Source organism: Myotis yumanensis, unplaced genomic scaffold (genome assembly GCF_028538775.1).
Source record: "Myotis yumanensis isolate MYYU_CA2020_CCGP unplaced genomic scaffold, mMyoYum1.0.hap1 SCAF_17, whole genome shotgun sequence".
Lineage (NCBI taxonomy): Eukaryota > Metazoa > Chordata > Mammalia > Chiroptera > Vespertilionidae > Myotis > Myotis yumanensis.
In genome coordinates this window covers 38,379,546-38,400,549 of record NW_027223768.1, presented here as the reverse complement: position 1 = coordinate 38,400,549, position 21,004 = coordinate 38,379,546, and the positions used below count along the sequence as shown (strand labels likewise).

Below are 21,004 nucleotides of genomic sequence, written 5' to 3'. Positions count from 1 at the left end.
GGGCAGCACGAGGAGCACTTGTCAGCACCTGGGGGTGTTCAACAGAGAGCACGGGGTGCCTCGGGGATGAGGAGCTGCCCACCACTGCAGAGAGGAGAGCAGAGGGTGCAGAGAGGAGAGCAGAGGGTGCAGAGAGGAGAGCAAGGGTGCAGAGAGGAGAGCAGAGGGTGCAGAGGGGTCGCAGAGACGACTTTGCAAGGCAGATCGCAGAAGCAGCAGCAGCAGGGAAGCTGTTAGGAATGCAAACCCCACTAGGAACTTAGTGGATAGGAAACTCGGTGGCTGGGCCCCTTGTCTGTGTGTGAACAACCACTAGTGATTCCGATCCCCGCTCACAAGGGCGAGAACTGCGGGCGTAGGAGCCTCGCACCTGCCAGGACGGACCAGCTGTGCTCACCCTTCCCACTGCCGAGCCCTCGCAGTTCCACTGACGTCACATAAGAATACATGTAAGCCCAGCCGGCGGGGCTCAGGGGCTGAGCATTGACCTATGAACCAGGAGGTCACGGTTTGATTCCGGTCAGGGCACATGCCCGGGTTGTAGGCTCCACCCCCAGTGGGGAGCATGCAGGAGGCAGCCAATCAATGGTTCTCTCTCATCACTGATGCTTTTGTCTCTCTCCCTTCTTCTCTGAACTCAATAAAAATATTTTTTTAAAATATATGATTTACCATCCAACCAGAGTTCCTTTTCATGTGGAACATTTGCCAGTAAGACCTTGAAAACAGTATGTCAGTTTCTAAATTGTGTCATCGGACTCAGGTGCCCAGACAGCCACGGCTGCCAGGATATTTGGGGGGCACCCCCAGCACCTTATGTCCCAGCCACCTCAGTAGCTGCACTGCTTTCCAAAAGCCCAGCGTGTCCCTGTACCTGCTGGTTCATACTGTTCTTAGGTCAGAAAAACGCTCACTCTGGCTGTCTGGAATCCTACCTTCTTTCAAAGCTCAACTCAAATGTCACTGTGTCCCCCGAAGACCTCACAGCCCCCCCCACCCTACCCCCGTCTGCCTCTCCTTCCTCAGGTTCTCTCGCCTCTGGGTGCCAGGCCCTGGGAGCATGCTGCCGCGTTGCTGGCGAGGGGCCGCTCTGACACAGCGAGCAGAGCCCAGTCATGCCGGCCACACCGTCCCTAAGCATCATGCTCAACGAGGAGTGATCAAAAGCAGCGTTTAAACAATCGTGTCTGCAACTGTCTGCACGATGGACAGACGCTGCACAAAGGCTGAGAAGCTCTGTGGTTCCGTCTCGAGCCCCGAGGCCTTTGCAAAACTGTGAGAATGTTGCAATCACAAGTGAGAACACACGTACACCCGAGGGTGCTCAAGCGGCCCCACCCTCCGCACCGACAGCCCTTGTGGCTTCAGCTCCCCTGCACGTTCGCGGCGATCAGCCTCCGGGCGACGAGAAACAGAGAAGGCAGGCGCATGACCATTTAGGGACAGCGGATCAGGACCCCGGGTTACGGGTACCAGCCCCGCTAGCAGCTGATGTCTATGTGGCCACGTGCCCTGCGGGGACCAGGACGGAGAGGGCCGGTAAATGGGGTAAAAGCCCTCCTGCCCCATCCCTCTCCCGGCTCCCGGATGGACTTACCCCGCTGGCGGAGCCAAACGGTTTGGCGGCAGATGTTCCCGGTGTCTGTCCCCCCCAACAGCACTTGGGAAGGGGCTGAGCACCGTGTGTGTAAAGGGCCACAGTGAAGCACAAAACGGGGTCCCCCCACACAAGGGGGAGCGTGACCCGAGGTCCGGCATGAACAGTCCCACCTTCAGGACAGTCCTCGGGCTCCAGGGACCCATCACCGGTTGGCGCTCACGACAGGTGTCTGCTCCGGAACCAGAGGGCTCCCTGGTGCCTGGGTCCCCTCCAGCACCGAGCCTGGCCGGCCTCGTGAAGTTAGATCCAAATCAATACTTGTCCCACCAAAGGGTACAATCCTAGAACCTGGGAAGAGTCACCGCCTTCTCCCAGCCGTCGACAACCAAGGAGGAGAACAGGCGGACATGGGTGAGGGGTCACAGGTCACGTGCCCTCTCACCCTCCGTACAGGACAACTTGGGTGCCCCCCCCCTCTTCTCTGCCTCCTGGGATCAGGCCCTGCCCTCTACGTCTTGCTCCTAAGCAAAACCTCCTCTCAGGAAAAGACTTGGCACCTTTCTTTGTACGTAAGAGCACAGCATGTCCTCATGTCTCCTAGTTACTCTGTTATCAGTCTTATGCCCACCAACTATCAAGTGAACAATCTGTGGCTCCCAAGGTGAGAAGACAATTTCCATTGGTGGTTTCTCAGCCCTTGCAGCCCCATCGTCTATTTCTAACACAAGAGAAAGGAAGAGGGGAAGGAGAAAGCAGCAGAGAAGGAGGGAGGAGAAAAAAAAATTCACAGCGGCGGTGGAAGAGAGAAGCAGGAAGACCCCTGATTGCTAAAAAAAAAAAAAACCCACTCTGTGGTTTTCAGAGATCATAGATGCCAGTAATGAGGCAGAGCAAGGCCGGAAGTGAGAGGGGGTTTTAACTAGACAAGAACCAGGCGAGAGCTGAGAGCACATTCACGCGTTCCCACCAGAGCCAGCAGCCCCAGCAGGAGAGCTTCTGTCGGAAGGTAAAGGGGCCCCGGGAGCGGGGTGGGCGGTGGCAGATCTGCTCAAGCAAAGACAGGCTACAGGGGGCCCCGAGGAGCCCCATCCCTTCTCTCAGGCGCCCCGGAGAGAAGCGTGCTCACTCTGCTCAGGGGCTCAGGCACTCAGACACTTTCCTGACGTGGGAAAGAACCACTCGGGGTGTTCACGGGAGGGAGAGCGGGGTGAGCTCTGGGAGTCGCCGACCTGTGGAGCCCAAATCCTTCCTTCTGCTCTAAAATCTCCTGGCTACTCTGTGTTGTTCAGTCCTCATGGGGGACAAATGACAAAGGTCATTCCTAGCGATAAAAAGGAGACAGGTAGGCCTGGCCGGCATGGCTCAGTGGTTGAGCATCGACCTGTGAACCAGGAGGTCACGGTTCGATTCCCAGGCAGGGCACATGCCCGGGTTGTGAGCTCAGTCCCCAGTGTGGGGTGTGCAGGAAGCAGCCAATCAATGAGTCTCTCTCATCATTGATGTTCCTCTCTCTCTCCCTCTTTCTTCCTCTTTGAAAGCAATAAAAAATATATATATTTTTTAAAAGGAGCTAGTTACTAAAGCAGTTACTAAAGAAGTTAGTAACTAAAGTTACTAAAGGTTGGTTCTCAACCTTCCTAATGCCGCGACCCTTTAATACAGTTCCTCATGTTGTAGTGACCCCCAATCATAAAATTATTTTTGTTGCTACTTCATAGCTGTAATTTTGCTTCTGTTATGATATACAGGATGTATTTTCAAATGGTCTTAAGCGACCCCTGTGAAAGGGTCGTTCGACCCCAAAGGGGTCGAGACCCACAGGTTGGCGACCCACAGGTTGAGAACCGCTGTACTAAAGGAAAGTTACCAGCATTGATCAACTCTCCACTTGACTCCTCAAAGCCTGGGACAAGCCACTGGGCTCCATGGGCTGGGAGCTGGCCTTGCGAGGCACCCCTGAGGGAGGTACACACCCCAGATGTGTGCTCTGGGGGTGATGCAAGCAAGGGAGGTTCAGGCCGCTGGCATGTTTTTGGCCAAGTAAAGCTGGGAATTCCAGGGTGAAAGTAATGGTGTAGATAGTTCTCCCCAAGGCTCAGAGTCACACACGTTAGCGGGGAGACCTTCGACCTGGTGGGAATCAGGAGACCTCAGTTTCCCTAGTTGCAAAGTGAGGAAGCTGTCAGCAGAACTTCTGACCTGGGGGCCATGGGTTTATTCATGGGATTTGTGAATTTGGGGAAAACAGTCATCTTTATGTTCACTAGTCTCTACTCGAAAGCATGTCCTTCCATTATGATATAGGCCAGTGGTCGGCAAACTCATTAGTCAACAGAGCCAAATATCAACAGTACAACGATTGAAATTTCTTTTGAGAGCCAAATTTTTTTAACTTAAACACTATAGGTAGGTACATTGTTATTAACTTAATTAGAGTACTGCTAAGGCTTAGGAAGAGCCACACTCAAGGGGCCAAATAGCCGCATGTGGCTCGCGAGCCGCAGTTTGCCGACCACTGATATAGGCAACAAGCCTCAGCAGAATTGGCCGTCAGTAGAAATCGCAGTCAAATCTCATTACAGCTGCGACAGGCTCCTCAGATGTCGTCAGGTCATCGCTCTGAAGTGTCCCCTCTGGGGCTGAGGGTCTAAGGGAGCACGCACCCTCCTCCATCGCACATTCTTCCAGCTCCGTTATCCTCTGCGTTTCATTTTATTCATTTTAAACGTTATTCTGAGAACAGGATCCACAGACGTCACCAGACAACCTACAGGGTCCATAGCAATTGAGGTCAGGGTGAGGCCTGCTCTGGGTGCTGAGAGAGCAGACGAGGCTCAGGGCCTCCGGACCCTAAGGGTGACTGACAAACGGTTCTACTCTAAGGAGTCGGGGTTGTGACACGAAATGGAGGCCCCATCTTCCATTTTGTGGGAGATGTGCAGACAGGTGGCCGTGCAGCCCCGGGGGCTGGGGCTGGGCTGGGAGCCTCCCCCTCGCAGTCCTGTCCCACCAGCAGCGCCCGCTCCGAGAACCTCTGCACAGCTCTAGGCGCCATGTGATTGTCACACCATTCTCGTGGATGGGAGGCTGAGCGAGGTCGGTAACCCTGGATTTGATTCCAGGCCTCCAGGTGCCCCCCACTTTAAAGATCGGGCGAGGAGGCAACCGGGCAGCCAGCCTAGCCTGGGAGGGCAGAAGGGGGGGTGTCAGCCTAATGTGCACCCCCATTCTTGCCCGCTGAGGGGTTTGCCCGCGTCTTAAGAGGGAGAGGAGGCCAGAAAGTCCCCAGGCTTCCCTCCCCCAGTTCTTGGGGCCATGGAGGGCAAGTTGCAACTGTAATAAGGCTTCTCTCCAGGGCCCATCAACCCATCAGACCTGATCTTGCACTCCCCACGCCCCCACACTAGTTTAGGTTTTTCCAAGCTAGCTGCGCAAGGCCGACCAGAGCACATCCCCCCACCCCCACCCTCACCCCCCAAACCCCGGAGGCTCAAGGGATCACATTTGGCAAATTTGGGGCTGATGAACTGTGGGGAGGGTCATCTCCGCTTCAATTGGAAGGCGGCGCCCTCTAGCGGTCAGAGTGCAGAACCAGCAGTGCCTGGTCCGCCGGGCACCAAGGTCACAGATTCCAGGAGCACCCTTTGCCCATGGTCCTCGCCAGCCTCCGGCCCCGCTAAGCGGCCCAGGACAGACTTACATGCCCAGCTCCAGCCAGGCCGCAGGCACCCCGAAGCACCCCTGCGTCAGCGCCCGAGGGCGGGCAGCCTGTGTGCCGCCCCGCTTTGGGAAGCAGTCCCTGCCCCTGCCCCTCCCACCCCGTTGCACTGGTCCCTCGGGAAGGAGCCTAGAGAAGGGACTTGACCTCCCCACGGCTCACAGCAGCTCACAGCTAGCCAGTGCGGAGCCCAGACTGGAAGCCGACTCTCCCCAGCCCATCCCCACCTTACCTCAGCCCTGTATTCATGGGCACCGGCCCCCAGCGCCCACAAACATCTGCCAAGGCCTAACTCTGTGGCCATATCGCAGCCTTTGAAGACCCCTCATTCAGAATTTCTCCTGCCGGCTCCTTGGAATACTCACGGCCTAATTATCATCACAGTCCTCGTGCTGTGACCCTACCTGAATGGCTTGGATTGGCATGAGAAGGGGGACAAAGGAGAGTAAACTCTCAGAGACCTGCCTAACTTGGGAGCTGGAATCCTAGCTGTGACTTCAAGCTGGTCACACTGCGTGTAAGCCTCCGTGGGATTAGTACAATAGGGTTTTGCTAAACTTGTAATGTTTGCCTCAAGAGTCAGCAGGATGTTCTGGTGGAGACATGGTGCAGCATTAAGTGTGACCACAGGGAGGGGGGCCAGAGGCCAAGGTGAGGGCAGAAGCATTGGGGACCAGACCACTGGGCTGCTGCTAGGATTTATTAGGATTGTGACAAATTTCTAGGTAAATATAGAGAAAATTAGCAATTGTCTCCATTTATATTTTCTTTTATGTTCCTTAATAGCATTTTACATTGTTTATCCTATAGGTCCCATATAGCAATCTTGTTACATTTTAAATCCATTTTAAATTATTGGGCATTTTATGGGTATTTTATTTTTGTTGCTATAATGCGTGGGATTTTTCCTTCTATCATATTTTCTATCAATTGTATGTAGGAAAAATGATTTTATGTATTCATTTCATAAGTGAATACCTTATGAAATTTTATTTTTGCTATGTTTATACATTTTTTATATAAGTTATATTTACATAATAATCCATACTATGGATATGCCATAATTCACTCAACCATTCTCTAACCAATGGTTCTTCACCTTTTTCTAATTTTTGGTATTATAATCACTGCTGCAGTGAATATCCTCATACCTATACTTCAGCACACTCCTGCTTTTACTTCTGTAACATGGAGTCAAAGGTACAAGGTACACTTTCATTCAGAGTAAATGACTGTGCCTATTTCCTCATACCCTTACTAGGACTGGGTTTATCAATCTTTTTTATTTTTGTTCATCTATTGGATAGTAATTCTGAAATTCTGAACTCTGAATTTTAAACAATTTGACCATTAAGACTGAACAACTTTTCACGGCATTTCCTTTTTTGTGTACTGTCTATTCATATATTCTACCTTTCATTTCTAATATTCTTAATTCTCTTGGGTTTTCCAGGTGTAAGTTATATCATATATAAGTAATAGTAATTTTGCCTCAAGAGTTCCAATATTTATCTCCCTCCCTTTACCCTCTTGTCTAAATGCAATGACTAACATTTCCAGAGCACTGTGAAATAACAGAGGTAGTTGGAAGCATCTTTACCTGGCTCCTTGTATTAATAGAAATGACCTTATATTTTACCATTAAATGATGCTAGAATTTTGAGATATCTACTTCTCTATTATGTTGACTAATGTTCACACATTACCATTTCACTTGGGATTTTAGTGGGAATGAATATAAAATTTGATCAGAATACTGACTTTTTTTGCTAATAACTAGGTTAATTACATGATATCAGTACCACTTCCTTTTACTTGAATTTGCATTGACAAGAACTTAGCCACATAGGAACCCCTCATTATAAAGGAGGCTGGGAAATGTTGTCTCCAGCAGGCAGGCAGGTTCTCTGCTAAAACACAGTGGAGGTGGGCAGGAGGGTTTCTTAAAAAGGGAGGCAGAGGAGAAATGGACATTGGCGAGGGGGGGAAGGGGGGCTCCAGTCTATCCCTGGCTAACAATTCCATTAGCCATCTCTTCAATTTGTTAAAAGCAAAGAAACTGAAACCACTTGATTCACGAATAGGTTTTTTACCTTCAATTCGGCCTGATAATTCAAATCATCCCTGGGGCTCCCTGGAGGTCTTTACACCCCATGACAATGTCCCAGAGAAGAGCCAGGATGAGTGAGGGGTCCTGCCTTTCCTTTCCAGGTGGGGAGGGAGAGCCAGCAGCAGGCCTCCACCACAGGCATCTTCTCATGCAAATCCATTTTAGGAAGAAATACAACTGTAAGTTACGGATCTGAAAATTAATTCATTTAATTAATTGTGCCCACATACCCCTTTGAAAGCCTTTAATGCCTCCAAGGTTATGCATCCAGATTTAAGGACTTTACCTTAGAGCTTCAATTCTGACTGCCTTCTCGATTCGTTTTACATGCTATCATCCAGCATTTCAGTTCTGTCCTTTTTGTTAATCCCACCGACACATTTTAAATTTTAACCTCAGATTAGTTTGACTAGGTTTTTTTTCTTAAAACTTTCATTGTAAAAATATGTAGTATATAAAACACATACCAAAAATCCCTTTGGTCCCTACGCTCCCCACACCATTCTCAAGGTGAATATCGTACATTTTGACATTTCCAAATGTGTTGTGTGTGTAGACAGACAGGAAGATAAGTAGGTACAGATGTATATACATACACACACGTATATATTCTGTATTCAATTTTTAATTATCAAAGTATTACATGCTCATCTTAGCAAGTCAAATAACTTAAAATGGTCTAATGAAAATTAATAGGTTTTCATACTTCCCTCACAACACACCTTTGAGGATAAAAATATAAACAATTTGCTATGTACCGTTGTACTCTTATCCTCTGTGATCTGTAAATATACAGGATGGGGCAAAAGTAGGCTTACAGTTGTTCATATGGAAAATAATACAATAATTAATAAGTAACAACAATAAACTGTTTTGTGTACTCAGGACTGTAAACCTACTTTTGCCCTACCCTATATACAACTGTCAAGGAGGAAATTTCATCCTCTACCCTTCACGGTTCTTCTGGCTGGTGGTCTAATAACCAAATGAACACAAGACAGATTAGCAGGGGAAAAACAAATTAAAGTTTAGTGATAGGCTCGACTCCTGTATACGTGGGATAGGCCCAGGAACACAGTAACTCCCCCAAGTGGTGGAAGCCAGCACCTTTAATACCACCGTCAGCTGAAGACAGAAGATGAGGCTGGGTTAGAGTCCGTTATGGAAAAGCACAGTAAACAAGGTTTAGATTGTTTGCAAATTTAAGTGCAAGCCTTCTCCACAGTGAAGGGAGGCCTGGCACAGTGAGGGAGACGCCTTTACAAATGGAGATCTCCCTTAGAAATAGAAATGCCCTTTGCCAGGCAGCAACTTCTACTTGATTATCAGAGCTTCTTCCAGGTTTGCTCTTTCTTAAAATTAACCAGCCTAAAATCATCAATGTTCCAAAGGGACGTATTTTGGGGTGGCAACCATTCTAAATCTACAAAAAGTGATTAAACATTTTAAAATAAATATTATCAAGTCTATACATTATTTTCTAAGAATTAAAATATAAATCTACTAACATTTGTCAGGCATGTATACAAACACAATAAATGTAAAGAAATAGGCATGCACACACAAGTGTATATGACAACGTATCTCAAGTGAATGACGAAAATACGTTTTACTCAAATAAAGGTACTGGAATCACTGGTGGTTGGCTTGAAAAAATTTACATTAGGTCTGTACCTCATACTTTCCACCAAAATAAATCCCATAAAGACCAAAAGTGTTAACATAAGATATGAAGAAATAAGAGTACTGGAAGAAACCATGGGAGAGGGTTTTCAATTTGGGGAGAGAAGGCCTGTACAGCACGTCACAAAACCTGAAAGCCATCAAAGTAAAAGAACAGAGTGATAAGTTTAATGATAAGAAAAAAATTTTTTTTCCCACAAAACAAAACCACCATAGAAAAAACAAATGACAAACTAGAAAAGTATTTCTCCCTCCCATCACGAAGGACTAATTTTTGAATCTCTAAGCACCCCTGCAAATCAATCTATGGACACCCGCAGGACCCACTGGTGGGGAGGCATTGCAATGCAACCCCCGGAGGACAACATGGCAGCATCACTCAACACAGCAAATGCACATGCCCTCGGGCAAGCAATGCCACGTCCAGAGATTCATCATCTGCAAAGTGATGGATGTGCATGGTTACTCACTGCAGTAGGGTTTCTAAGAGATTGGAAACAACCAAAATGCTCACTAACAAGAATCTATATCAATACATTTGCATATTTAAGAATACTGTGCAGCAATTTTCACATGCTGATATGGAATGGTCTCCAGAAAATATTGGCAAGCGAAAAGAGCAAACTGTAGGACAGAGTGTATTGTATGCCATCATTCTTCCTCGTTGGTTTTTTAAACGGGGCGGTGGCGGGGGGGGGGGGGGGGTTGGGGGGGGGGACATAGGGAACTGTTTACATGTGCACAGGATGTCTCTAGCTGGAGCCACAGAGTCAGGCAACTGGATGGCTGTGGGGAAGGGTCACTGGGGCATGGGAGCTGTAAGGAAACTTTTAACTGCATACCCGTCTCTGACACTTGAACCCTGTGAATGTAATTATCTAATCAAAAAGTTATACACGATAAAAGTATTTAAATATATTTTTAAAACATCTACAGAGGATTTTTTAAATAAAAATGTATTTTTTTATATATACATAGCTCTGAAATGTCTTTTTTGACATAATGGTATATTATGGACACCCATCCTTTCAGGTCCATAAAAAAAATAGAACTCATCTATACTAATAAAAGGGTAATATGCTAATTAGACCAGACATCTTCAGGACGACCGTCTGGACATCCTTCTGGACAAAGCCACTGTGGCGGGGCCGAGGCAGAGGCAGAGGCAGTTAGGGGTGATCAGACCAGCAGGGGAGAGCAGTTAGGAGGACCAGGCGGGCAGGGGAGAGCAGTTAGGAGGACCAGGCGGGCAGGGGAGAGCAGTTAGAGGTATCAGGCCGGCAGGGGAGAGCAGTTAGAGGTATCAGGCCGGCAGGGGAGAGCAGTTAGGAGGACCAGGCGGGCAGGGGAGAGCAGTTAGAGGTATCAGGCTGGCAGGGGAGAGCAGTTAGGAGGACCAGGCGGGCAGGGGAGAGCAGTTAGAGGTATCAGGCCGGCAGGGGAGAGCAGTTAGGGGAATCAGGCTAGCAAGGGAGAGCAGTTAAGGCAATCAGGCCAGCAGCAGAGAGTAGTTAGGGGGATCAGGCAGGCAGGCAGGTGAGCAGTTAGGAGCCAGTGGTCCCAGATTGTGAGTGATGTCCGACTGCTGGGCCTAAACTGGCAGTCGGACATCCCCCGAGGGGTCCCGGATTGGAGAGGGTGCAGGCTGGGCTGAGGGACACCCCCTCCCCATGCACGAATTTCAAGCCTCTAGTTTTTAAATAATATTCTACTATATGGATGAGTCAAAATGTATTCACTCATTTTGCGACTGATGAAAATTCAGGTATTTTCTTGGTCTTGTTTTTTTGTTCAGTTTGGGTTTGTCTTGATATGGTGATAACATTTTCTTAGCTAGGATTAGAAGACATAAACATAAAAGGTAAAACAATAAAAATATTGGAAGAGCCCTGGCCGGTGTGGCTCAGATGCTTGAGCCAAAAGTTTATGGTTCAATTCCCTTTCAGGGCACATGCCCAGGTTGTGGGCTGTCCGTGTGTGTGTGTGTGTGTGTGTGTGTGTGTGTGTGTAAGAGTAGCCGATTGATGTTTTTCTCTATCCCTCTCCCTTTAAAAATCAATATTTTAAAATATTTTATACATGTACATATATATGAAGAAAATTATAATCTGAGCCTGAGGGAAACTAACGCCAAAAACATAGATGATTTTTTTTAAAAAAAGATACAAATGTAAATTTTTCCTATGAAATAAAAAGTCAAGAGACAACACATTGTGAGGAAATATTTGTTTTAAAAAATGGTCAACTGATGAAGCAGGAGTTATGGTTCAGGTCATGGCATATGCCCAAGTTGTGGGCTCAACCCTCAGTGTGGGGCATGTAGGAGGCAGCCAATCAATAATTCTCTCTCATAACTGGTGTTTCTCTCTCTCCCTCTCCCTCTCCCTTCCTCTCTGAAATCAATAAAAATATATTAAAAATTAAATTAAATTTTAAAATGGCAGACAGGTTAATATCCTTAAAACAGAGAAAATTTCTAAAAGTTGAGTTTAGCCCTAACCGGTTTGGCTCAGTGGATAGAGCGTCAGCCTGCGGACTGAAGGGTCCCAGGTTCGATTCCGGTCAAGGGCATGTACCTTGGTTGCAGGCACATCCCCAGCAGGGGGTGTGCAGGAGGCTGCTGATCGATGTTTCTAACTCTCTATCTCTCTCCCTTCCTCTCTGTAAAAAATCAATAAAATATATTTTTTTAACAAGTTGAGTTTAAAAAATGCTAATACTATGAACAAGCAATTAATACAGAAGCAAATATCAATGACTGTTGTATGTGTGTACCCCCCACGTCCTGCGTGGTTTAGGGTTCAGGACCTGGAAGAGGAGCCGCACACAAATGAAAGAGAAGAGACAAGAGATAATTTGGAAATATTGGGGGGGGCCAGGCGGGCAAGTCCAACTCAAGGGGAAGGACCTCCACTGGTGCCCAGGCCTCCCCAGCCTTTTATTCAGCTTTGGTTACACATAAAGCCCTTAGGCAGGTAATAGCAGTAGCAGACAGGCTATCATAAAGGTCAGTAAATACGAGAAGGATTTACTCTGAGGCTATTTGATCAGGAAATAGCTTGAGCTCCCATTGTCAGGACTAGACAATCGGTGCATAACTCAGGCCCTGCCGTGGGTACAAGGGTCACCCAGCATTCGGGATCCTTGTTTGCACTTCTCTGCTAGTGAAGACAATGGGTGGCGTCCTGCAAATGACCAATAAACATCTGATGAGATCTCCACCCTCACCAGTCTTGGGAATGCCAAATAAAACCTAGTTTTTCATCCCTCACATTGGCAAAATGTAAAAGATATAACATCCAGTGCTGGCCAGCACATAAAGAAATGTAGATTTTCAAATATTGTTGTTGAACATCTGAATCTCAACTACTTTTTAGAGAGGAATTTGATAATATATAGACATTTTAATGTTCATATTCTTTGACCCAGAAATCCAATTTAACTTAAAAAAATCTGAAAATACAGCTTTTCGTGTCTCTCTCCTCCACCACCCCTCCACCTCCCTCAGAGTTGCGCTGACAGAAGCCAGGGCCTCGACCAGGGAGTGGCTGTGGAGCTGCCTCGGCCTCGTCAGGGCTCCCTCTGTGCTTCCAGGAGAGCGAGGCCAAGGACATCAGCAGAGCCATCTGCTTCGAGTTCCTGAGCTGCTGACAACCTGCAGGACGCCGATGGCCTCTGGCAGAGGCTGCTGGGCCCTGGCCACTCTGCTGGCAATTGTGGACATCGAGCTTGGCGGTGAGGACAGCCCATCCCCAAGCCCCAGAGCAGAGCAGCCACCAGGGGGAATCCTGGGCTCCTGAGGGGGACGGACCCCATGTTTTTTCCCTAGTGAGGAAGAAGGGACCCGCTCTTCTTGATACTAATGCAAGGGTGACAGGCGTAGTTTCCTTTCCTTTGTTAGAACCCTATCGTGCACCCATCAGACACGCGTCTGTGCCGTGTGTTGCAAGGAGCCTGGTAAACGGGCCCTCCCTCCGAGATTCCTACAGGCTCATAAACTCTAAATTCATGAAATCCAGGTACCACATTTGCCAACTCCGAAAACCCATTTAACCACTCTGTGCTTCGTATTTGTTCATCTATAAAATGGGAAAAACACCTGCCTCTAGGGCTATATCAAGGATGAAGTACATTAACAAAGCACTTTAAGTTGAAGGCCTATAGGTTCCAGGTGGACAGTAAAAATCAAACGCAAACCATTCAATAAATGAGGAGCTGGGATTGCAGGTCTCCATCAGACATGGGTGTAACTCAGGGACAACTCCTCTAAGAGGATGGCATTTAATGTCCTGGGGCAGCCCCCCTCTCTGCCTCAACATTTAGAAATAAAGTGAATTTCATTTGCCGTGTACTCCCATGGCTAATTCTTCCCTTCCCATTTTAGGATGCATGCACCTCCTCAGCTCAGCTTCCCAGCAAGGAAAACAACTAAGCTTAATCTGTACCTTGTGGCATACGAACGAAGAGGCTGAGGGGGCCATGGTGTTTTTGTGCAAGGACAGGCCTTCGGACTGTTCCCCTGAGACCAGCTTGAAGCACCTGAGACTGAGACGCTCGCCTGAGATGGATGGTGTCAGTGAAAGATCATCTCAGTTGGAGTTCCCCCTAACCGAAGCCACACCATCGGCCAATGGGACCTACCAGTGTTGTGCCAAAAGCCAGACGCCAGAAATCCTCCTTCAAGGTCATTTTCTCTCCGTTTCAGTCACAGGTGAGCTCCTAACATCCCTAATACCACAGGCGGGACCCCAGCAGTGTCAACAGCTGGGGACAGTAGGTATTTCGGGTCCTGACCAGGCAGCCTCCTTGAGGAAGTCCTTCCCGTTACAATCCTTTTCCCTCTCCCCCACTGGCCAATGCCGCTTTCCTAAGAAGGTAATCTTACTTTGTCTTCAATTTCAAGAAAGCTTACCGAGGTAGCCATCCCATTTTTATTGACACTGACTGAGTCACGAGTCGGTAAAAGCAACTTGTACGATGCCCCTCACTGACGGAGGTCTACAATGGGAGGTCTAACAACGGAGCTCTCTGTATTTCTAAACACAGGCACTGAGCCTTCAGGCTGGGACAGAGATGTGAGATAAAATGGATGGTTGTCTTAAAGACCATTTAGTTGTAAGAAACAGAAACCCATTCAAGCTGCAATAGATTAGAGGGGGGTGTCGATGGGGAGACAATAAAGCAAGAAGTATAGCCGGCCTGCATGAATGAGATCATTTCCAGAAACCAGAAAGCCAGCAGAAGCCGAGTCCCCTCTATCTCACTGGGGCAGCAAAGCGTCGCATCCCTACAGATCGCCTCCACTCTGCTCCCTGCTGTTACTACTTTGGCACAGGTTGAATAGGACCACTCCAGCCTCAGCTGTACCTACAGCTTCCTCATCTGCCCAGCAGAGCGACTCCGCCCCTACATGCCCAAAGGGGCAAGCCTTCCAGAGAGAAAATTCTATTCTGCCTAGAATTCTGTGCCCAACCAAGCCACCAATTAAACGTGGGTAAGGAATAGACGCCGTCACACAAGCAATGACTCAAAACTTGTCTCCTATGTGATCGTTATTAAGAAGCTACCAGAGAATGTGCTTCAGGAGAACTAGAAAGTGAACGGTAGAGTGGGTAAAACGGGACCCCGGAAACAAGGAACCTAACAGAAACGAGGATAAGGAAATTCTAGAAGAAAAGGGCCCAAAAAGAACAATTAGTCCCGCAGAGAGCAAGGGAAAGAGGGCTCCAGGAGGAAACTTTATAGGACAGAAATAGAATTGATAGATCAGCTCTCAGGAGGCCTGTGACAGGTTGAAATCCTCATCTTCAATCAAAGTCAATAGGGAATATCTAAACTTTATCATCAAAAAGTGGTAACATGAGCATATTCTTTAGAAATATGGTGAAACATGTCAAAGAATTGAGAGTGATGGTCTCTGGGGAATAGGCCTGAGGAGGATAACAGGGCACTGCTATTATTCTTTATGAACTTTCAAAGAATTACTTGTTAACTTTAAGAAAACTAGGTATAAATCACACACACACCCAAAATAGAAACCTGGCCCAGAGCCTTTTAACAAATGTTTTCACCCTCTCCTGTGGCTAGCAGTCAATCCAAATCTTCTACTTCAGTCTCGGTTGAGTTGTATTTCCCTTCCTTCCTTCCCGGTATGTCTTCCTTAGCCCGAGCTACAGCACTCAGCACATCCATTCTCCCTGATCAACTCCCGTCTCCATTGACTTCTGTGGCTGTGCTCCCCTGGTTTTTTCTACCTTTCTGGTTTCTGTGCTCTCCTTCAACGCTTGTATTTCCTCCTCTCAAACAAGGGCATTCCTTCCCCAAGACTCCTCATTCCCCCTCCATCTTTTCACTTTCTCTCCCCCAAGTTCTCATCCACCCTCTTGATTTAAACCTGCCCCTCCCTGCAGCTGAGCCACAAATCAACTTCTCCAGCTCTCAACTCTTCCCTAAGTTTCAGTTAAACATTTCCACCGACAACTGGATTCCAGCTCCTGAATGCCCTACCATCTCCTCAGACTCAAACCCATTCTCCTGAGACTGTACTTCTGTCCACACTTTAGTCTAAACCTTGGTCCCTCCTCTTTCCCTTCCCCCATCCAGTTATTGAGTACTACTGGTTCTTTCCCACATTCATTCCTTTCTTTCCGGTGTTCTCCAGGTCATCATCTCACTTAAAACATCCCAATAGCCTCTAACTGGTGAGCCCCTTGAGATCCAACTGTCTTACTCATCTTTATCTCCCACAGCAACTGCAGGGCCTGGCACTGAGCTGTTGCCTAATAAATGGCCCATCAACTCTAAAATATGGTCTCTGCCTCCAATCCACGCTGCCACCCGCCATCTAAAATGCTAATCCTATATAATAAAAGCCTAATATGCTAAATGTCCGGTTGTCTGTTCAACCAATCAAAGCGTAATATGCTAATGATATGCTAAGGCCACACAACCGATTGCTATGATGTGCACTGACCACCATGGGACAGACACTCAACATAGGAGCTGCCCCCTGGTGGTCAGTGTGCTCCCACAGGGGGAGTGCCGCTCAGCCAGAAGCCAGGCTCACAGCTGGCGAGCGCAGCGGCGGTGGTGGAAGCCTCTCCTGCCTACACGCAGTCAGACATCCCCTGAGGGCTCCCGGACTGCAAGAGGGCACAGGCCGGGCTGAGGGACTCCCCACCCCGCCTGAATTTTGTGTACTGGGCCTCCAGTTTGTACATGAGGCACCACCAACCGGTTTTAATGGCTTTTCATTGTCTATGATACAAAACCTAAGTTACTCTAACCTGACACTACTATTTAGTACTGTTCCAGTTAACTTCACTCACTAGTGGAACCTCCTTTCATTCATTGAACAAGTATTGAACACCCCAGGCACAAGCCTTAGAGAACAGAATGAGGGTACAATAAAGTCATTGTTCCTTGTAACCTAGCATCCATGTTCTAATACAGAAGTACCACAGTCGGCACATGTGGATACTCACCAAGTATGGAAATAAGGTTCCTTTTGGAAGATGAATATGGCCAGACAGGTAACAGTATCAATAAACAATGTCTACCATTGAGTGCTTACTGTGCCGGGCACTGTGCTAAGTGATACTTCCTTTAATCTTCATGATCTTTTGAGAAAGCTACTATTCTTGTCATGTGACAACTCGGGCTCACAGGGAATTTGTGTAAATTCACTCAGCTAGTAGTGAGTGGGGGATAAAAATCCAGATCTATTCCAAAGCCCAGATTTTAACTTAAGCTGAACTGCTTAACCCACCACCCCACAGATGGCTTTTAGATGAGACCAAGTCCAAGGTGACTAAGTCTCTGGCATGAGTTTAAAGTTCCTTCAAGGCAGGCTTATTTGCATTCCCAGTGTGACAAACAGTGGATTCCATACTTACTCATTGCTGCTAAAATACATCATCATCATCATCACCCACAAATGTTTTTTAAAAAACTTATCTGGGCAATGAATTATGCTGATACTTGGAGACCACAAAATAAGTTCTGAGGTGATGCAAAAGGACGTTCTGATGATTTCTGAAACCCTTCCCTGAACCCGATTCTCTCTTGAACCAGAGACAGGGAACTACACAGTGACAGGAGCGAAACTAACAGGACAGCAGGAGTCCAGCCATGGTAACGGTAAAGGCCCTCTCAGTCCATGCGCCCTGCAAGAGGTCTTGGTGATGCTGGCCACCAGCCTGATGGTCCTTCAAGGTATGTTCAGATGAAGCTTAAACACCTATGTTATGATCCAGAGGGTGGAAAGGAAGCCCAGTGGGGAAGGGAAACATCGAACCAATGAGGGCAAAACTGATCCAAAGGGACTAACTAGGGAAAGACAGGTGAGTCAGACTCTCCTTTGGGTAGGAGGTCAGACTTGTTAGGAAAGGCCTGTGGGAGAGGCCATTAAATACAGCTGCCTGTACTCAGTAAGGAACAGAGGACTACACGCTGAGGCCATTATGTGAAAATGAACAAGGGAAGAGACAGACTTGGTCCGGAGGTGAGGTTTGAACAGTGCAGCTAATCAGCAAAGGCTGATGCCAGACCGAGTATATTCAGCACTTCTGGCTCAGCCCCTGCACACCCTTTATCAAGAGGAATCAGGTTTTCCCTAAAAGACTAGAACTTGCAATGCTTTGCCATTACGTTTTTGCATAAATCAGATGCAGGGTTTTGTCTGTCCTTGGCATTCTATTCCATCTTTATTTAGGCATTCCTCAAACCAATCAATATCCACCACTTGGTTGTCACCAGAATGTAAGCTCTCTACATGCTGGGACTTTGTCTTGCACATGTAGGCTCTTAGTAAATGTGTTTGAAGAATCTGCATGATGGGCTAGGCTTTACACGATGATTCTAACCTCCTACCACCCTTTGAGACAAAGATTCCTGATTGCTCATCAGGAAAATGGGTACAAAGAGGTGAAATATTGCCCCAGTTCACAGGAATTAATACAGGTCCTTCTCACTAACACCCTGTGCCCTCAGGAATTATCTACTTCAATCTCAACTCCTTCACCTCCCTCCCCGTTCTGAGACTGCCTCCTCACATTTCTAGAAACAGGACCTAATACTCCCTTAGTCCAACTCTTTACCTACAAACCATCAAAAGAAAAATGACTTTACCTGTGATGCTTGGCAAGCACCTGCCAAATGTAAGCCTAGGCCAGTTTTCAAGAAGAAACTGGTGAAAATCAATTAAGTAGTCTGACCCTATAGACATATTCTTTACTAGAGGCCCAGTGCACGAAATTCATGCAAGAGTAGGCCCTCACAGCCCCGGGCTGTCTCGTGCCCGTGCCCCCGCCCCCCTGCCCACTGGTCATTCCGGAAGGTCGTTCCACCATCCAGTCTAATTAGCATATTAGCTCTTTATTATATAGGTTTAAACCTAAATTCTCTCAGGTGGTTAGGTTACTGTTAGTAAAATAAATTTTACTCCTTCATACAGAATAAATGCCCTAAAAAAAGTGGAGGAAATAAGTCTAGCCATTCAATCTACTACACTTCTACCCGAGTCCCAAATTATGCCAGAGTAAAAAATCTCTACGCTCGCTTCCCTTCTCCTGTCAGATGAAAAGAATGAAGTTTTGATAGTTCATTCCTTTTCTTTATTCTCCCTCCCCCGACAAGACTTACCAGAATTATTAAAGAGGCAGCATTCAGTAGGAAAACAGTACGTGTTTTCTCAGGTCTAGGGGAATCATATGGATCAAGTTAGCATGTTTACACATGACAAGGATGAGGGCGTTTCCTAGGTCTGTACCTTCTTCAGCTCATGACTAACTTCACTGAGTACCCTTGTCCTATCACCATGCCAACCATTCAGTACCCTCCATGGAAAACCGACCTTGAACTTTGAGTGGCATCTACTTCTTCTTCGATTGTCCTACCTTCCAGCACGGAGAGACTGGTGGTTAGCCCCCTTCCCACTCCCACCAGAATGTGAGGTTTGTAAAGATACAACAGCAACCTCAGTAGTAAGACACAGCACACAGCATGCATCCCATTTTTCCCTTTCTGTTCCCTCTCAAGCCAGGGGCGCCTATCGCACACACAGAAAGCCTAGCGGGGATGAGTTTACATGAGGTATTTTGTTGCTATTCTAAGTCGTGTGGCAGTAATAAACTTTCCTTTTTCTTTCTACAGCTCTGTAAGAGCTTCCTGCCAGAAGAAACCTTTTAAAAAATCACAGCAAGATAAATATGTTCACCTTGGTATCTTTCACATTACAACATGGGCACAGGGGGACGTGCCAAGAATCTGGGGAATATAAAATGGGACAAATGAGCGGATCCCTTGACCTCCCCTACTTACTTCCAGGGCGAACCTGCCTTCTTCACAACTCAGTCACAGTGAGGGAAAGAGGAGCTCTCACAGTGGCTGGGGCAGTGCCCACTCAGACACAGCATAGTCCATGTGTGTCTGTGTCCCCAGAAGAACTTTTCCTCGGTCCCTCCCCACACCCCCCGCCCCCAAACACAGTAAAAGAAGCAAGTCAAACCAAGTGAGAACACCAATTCTGGGGGGAGAAATTGTTATTTACCACTGAAGGAAAGAAAGAAGAAATAAGCAAAAGAGAGGTAGGAGAGGAACGAGACCCAGACCCAGTGTCTCGACTCTGCATGAACAGAGAGAAAATGAAGAGAGCACCTGGTGTTCGACAGCAATTCACACCGCACTGATGGAGGGAGATTTGTGCAGACCAGATGCGCCACGGATCACAACTGTCTACCTTCAGCCAAGTACTTACCAACATCTTCGGTCATTTCTCTTTTTATAAAAATGCCCAAAGCAGTATTTGCATCCTTTTTTCTCCTAAATTCACAAACCCTCTTTCTCTTTAAACAGATGACCTCTTGTCATAGTTAAGCAAGGAGGTGGGAGGCGGGGGGGGGGGGGGAAGGATATGCCTGACAGGAAGAACTACATGAATAGAGAGGTACAAACACAATTTCACTGGAACTAAATAGCCAACTATTGAAAGGAAACACCTTACCTGATTTTGGAGTTTGTTTTATAAGGTAAAAAAACTAGGCATGGAGTCAAAAGACCTGCTCTGCAACATGCCAGCTGTGTGTACTTGGGCAAGTGAAGTTCTGAAATGTATCTTTCAAATAAGTCAATACTGTGTTTCAACTGGATGAGGATTCTGGTGTGACTAATAAAGACAAATTGATTTAAAAGTATTACTGAAATCTTAGTAGCTTTTTGTGATGTATTTATTCGCTAAGATACTGAAGATACAACTATCATCTCGTTGGGAAGGAATCCAGTACCGTTTGGACCTTAAAAAATAGTACATCTTATTAGAAAATGTGAAGAACCACAAGCCTGCATCCCGTAATTCACAGATAGAAGTATCCTAGCTGAGAGGGGAAAGGCAACATGTGGACTCCACTTCCGTGGACCCCTTCTAAGTGTAATCAGCAAGACGAAGTTCTTATGTATAAGATCGTAGAGTTGGATGCATGTAATTCCATTGTCTGGCAGGTATGAGATGAAAACCTCAAAGTCCTTTGGATAAGAGAAGGGCTCTGCTTTGGCCCTGAGAAACCTCTCCAGCAGTACACAATGCACTCTACCTGTTCTAGTTCAAACCCCTGGAGCAGCCTGTGGGGCCCAGCCAGAGTGCTGAGACTCAGACATTACTACAAGCTATAATTTCCTCCCACAGGACAGCGACCTGGAATGTTTAACCCATCAAGCCTTCCCCCCAACTCCCTGCACCAGAACTCATTCGAGATTCATTTTGGAAACTTGCAGTAAGAGAACTCTGTCCTGCCGGTCCCCCTAACTCCCAAATCTCCGCTGGTTTATTCTTGTAAACAGCACTCTGGTCTTCCCACCTCTCCATCAGCGGTCAAACAGGGTTTCCCCCTAGCATCAT

General features: G+C 47.2%; 1 protein-coding gene and 1 pseudogene across 1 annotated transcript; both read left to right on the top strand.

Annotated features, from left to right (window-relative positions):
* Window positions 1–12,762, top strand: part of LOC138996190 (transmembrane protein 126A pseudogene) — a 37,595-nt pseudogene extending 24,833 nt beyond the window's left edge.
* Window positions 2,529–19,993, top strand: CD160 (CD160 molecule). Its single transcript, XM_070396932.1, has 5 exons — window positions 2,529–2,606; window positions 12,620–12,846; window positions 13,496–13,822; window positions 17,185–17,325; window positions 19,264–19,993. The coding sequence occupies exons 2-5, from the start codon at window positions 12,780–12,782 to the stop codon at window positions 19,269–19,271; spliced, it is 543 nt and encodes a 180-aa protein (XP_070253033.1). The 5' UTR covers window positions 2,529–2,606; window positions 12,620–12,779; the 3' UTR covers window positions 19,272–19,993.
* The last annotated feature ends 1,011 nt before the right edge of the window (window positions 19,994–21,004 follow it).

What these genes read in the sequence shown, in the direction of transcription:
- CD160 (XM_070396932.1), top strand. Translation starts at nt 12,780, where the DNA reads ATGGCCTCTGGCAGAGGCTGCTGGGCCCTGGCCACTCTGCTGGCAATT. An exon ending in TGTGGACATCGAGCTTGGCG is followed by an intron (nt 12,847 to 13,495) that starts GTGAGGACAGCC and finishes TTCCCATTTTAG; the next exon opens with GATGCATGCACCTCCTCAGC. An exon ending in TCTCTCCGTTTCAGTCACAG is followed by an intron (nt 13,823 to 17,184) that starts GTGAGCTCCTAA and finishes CTCTTGAACCAG; the next exon opens with AGACAGGGAACTACACAGTG.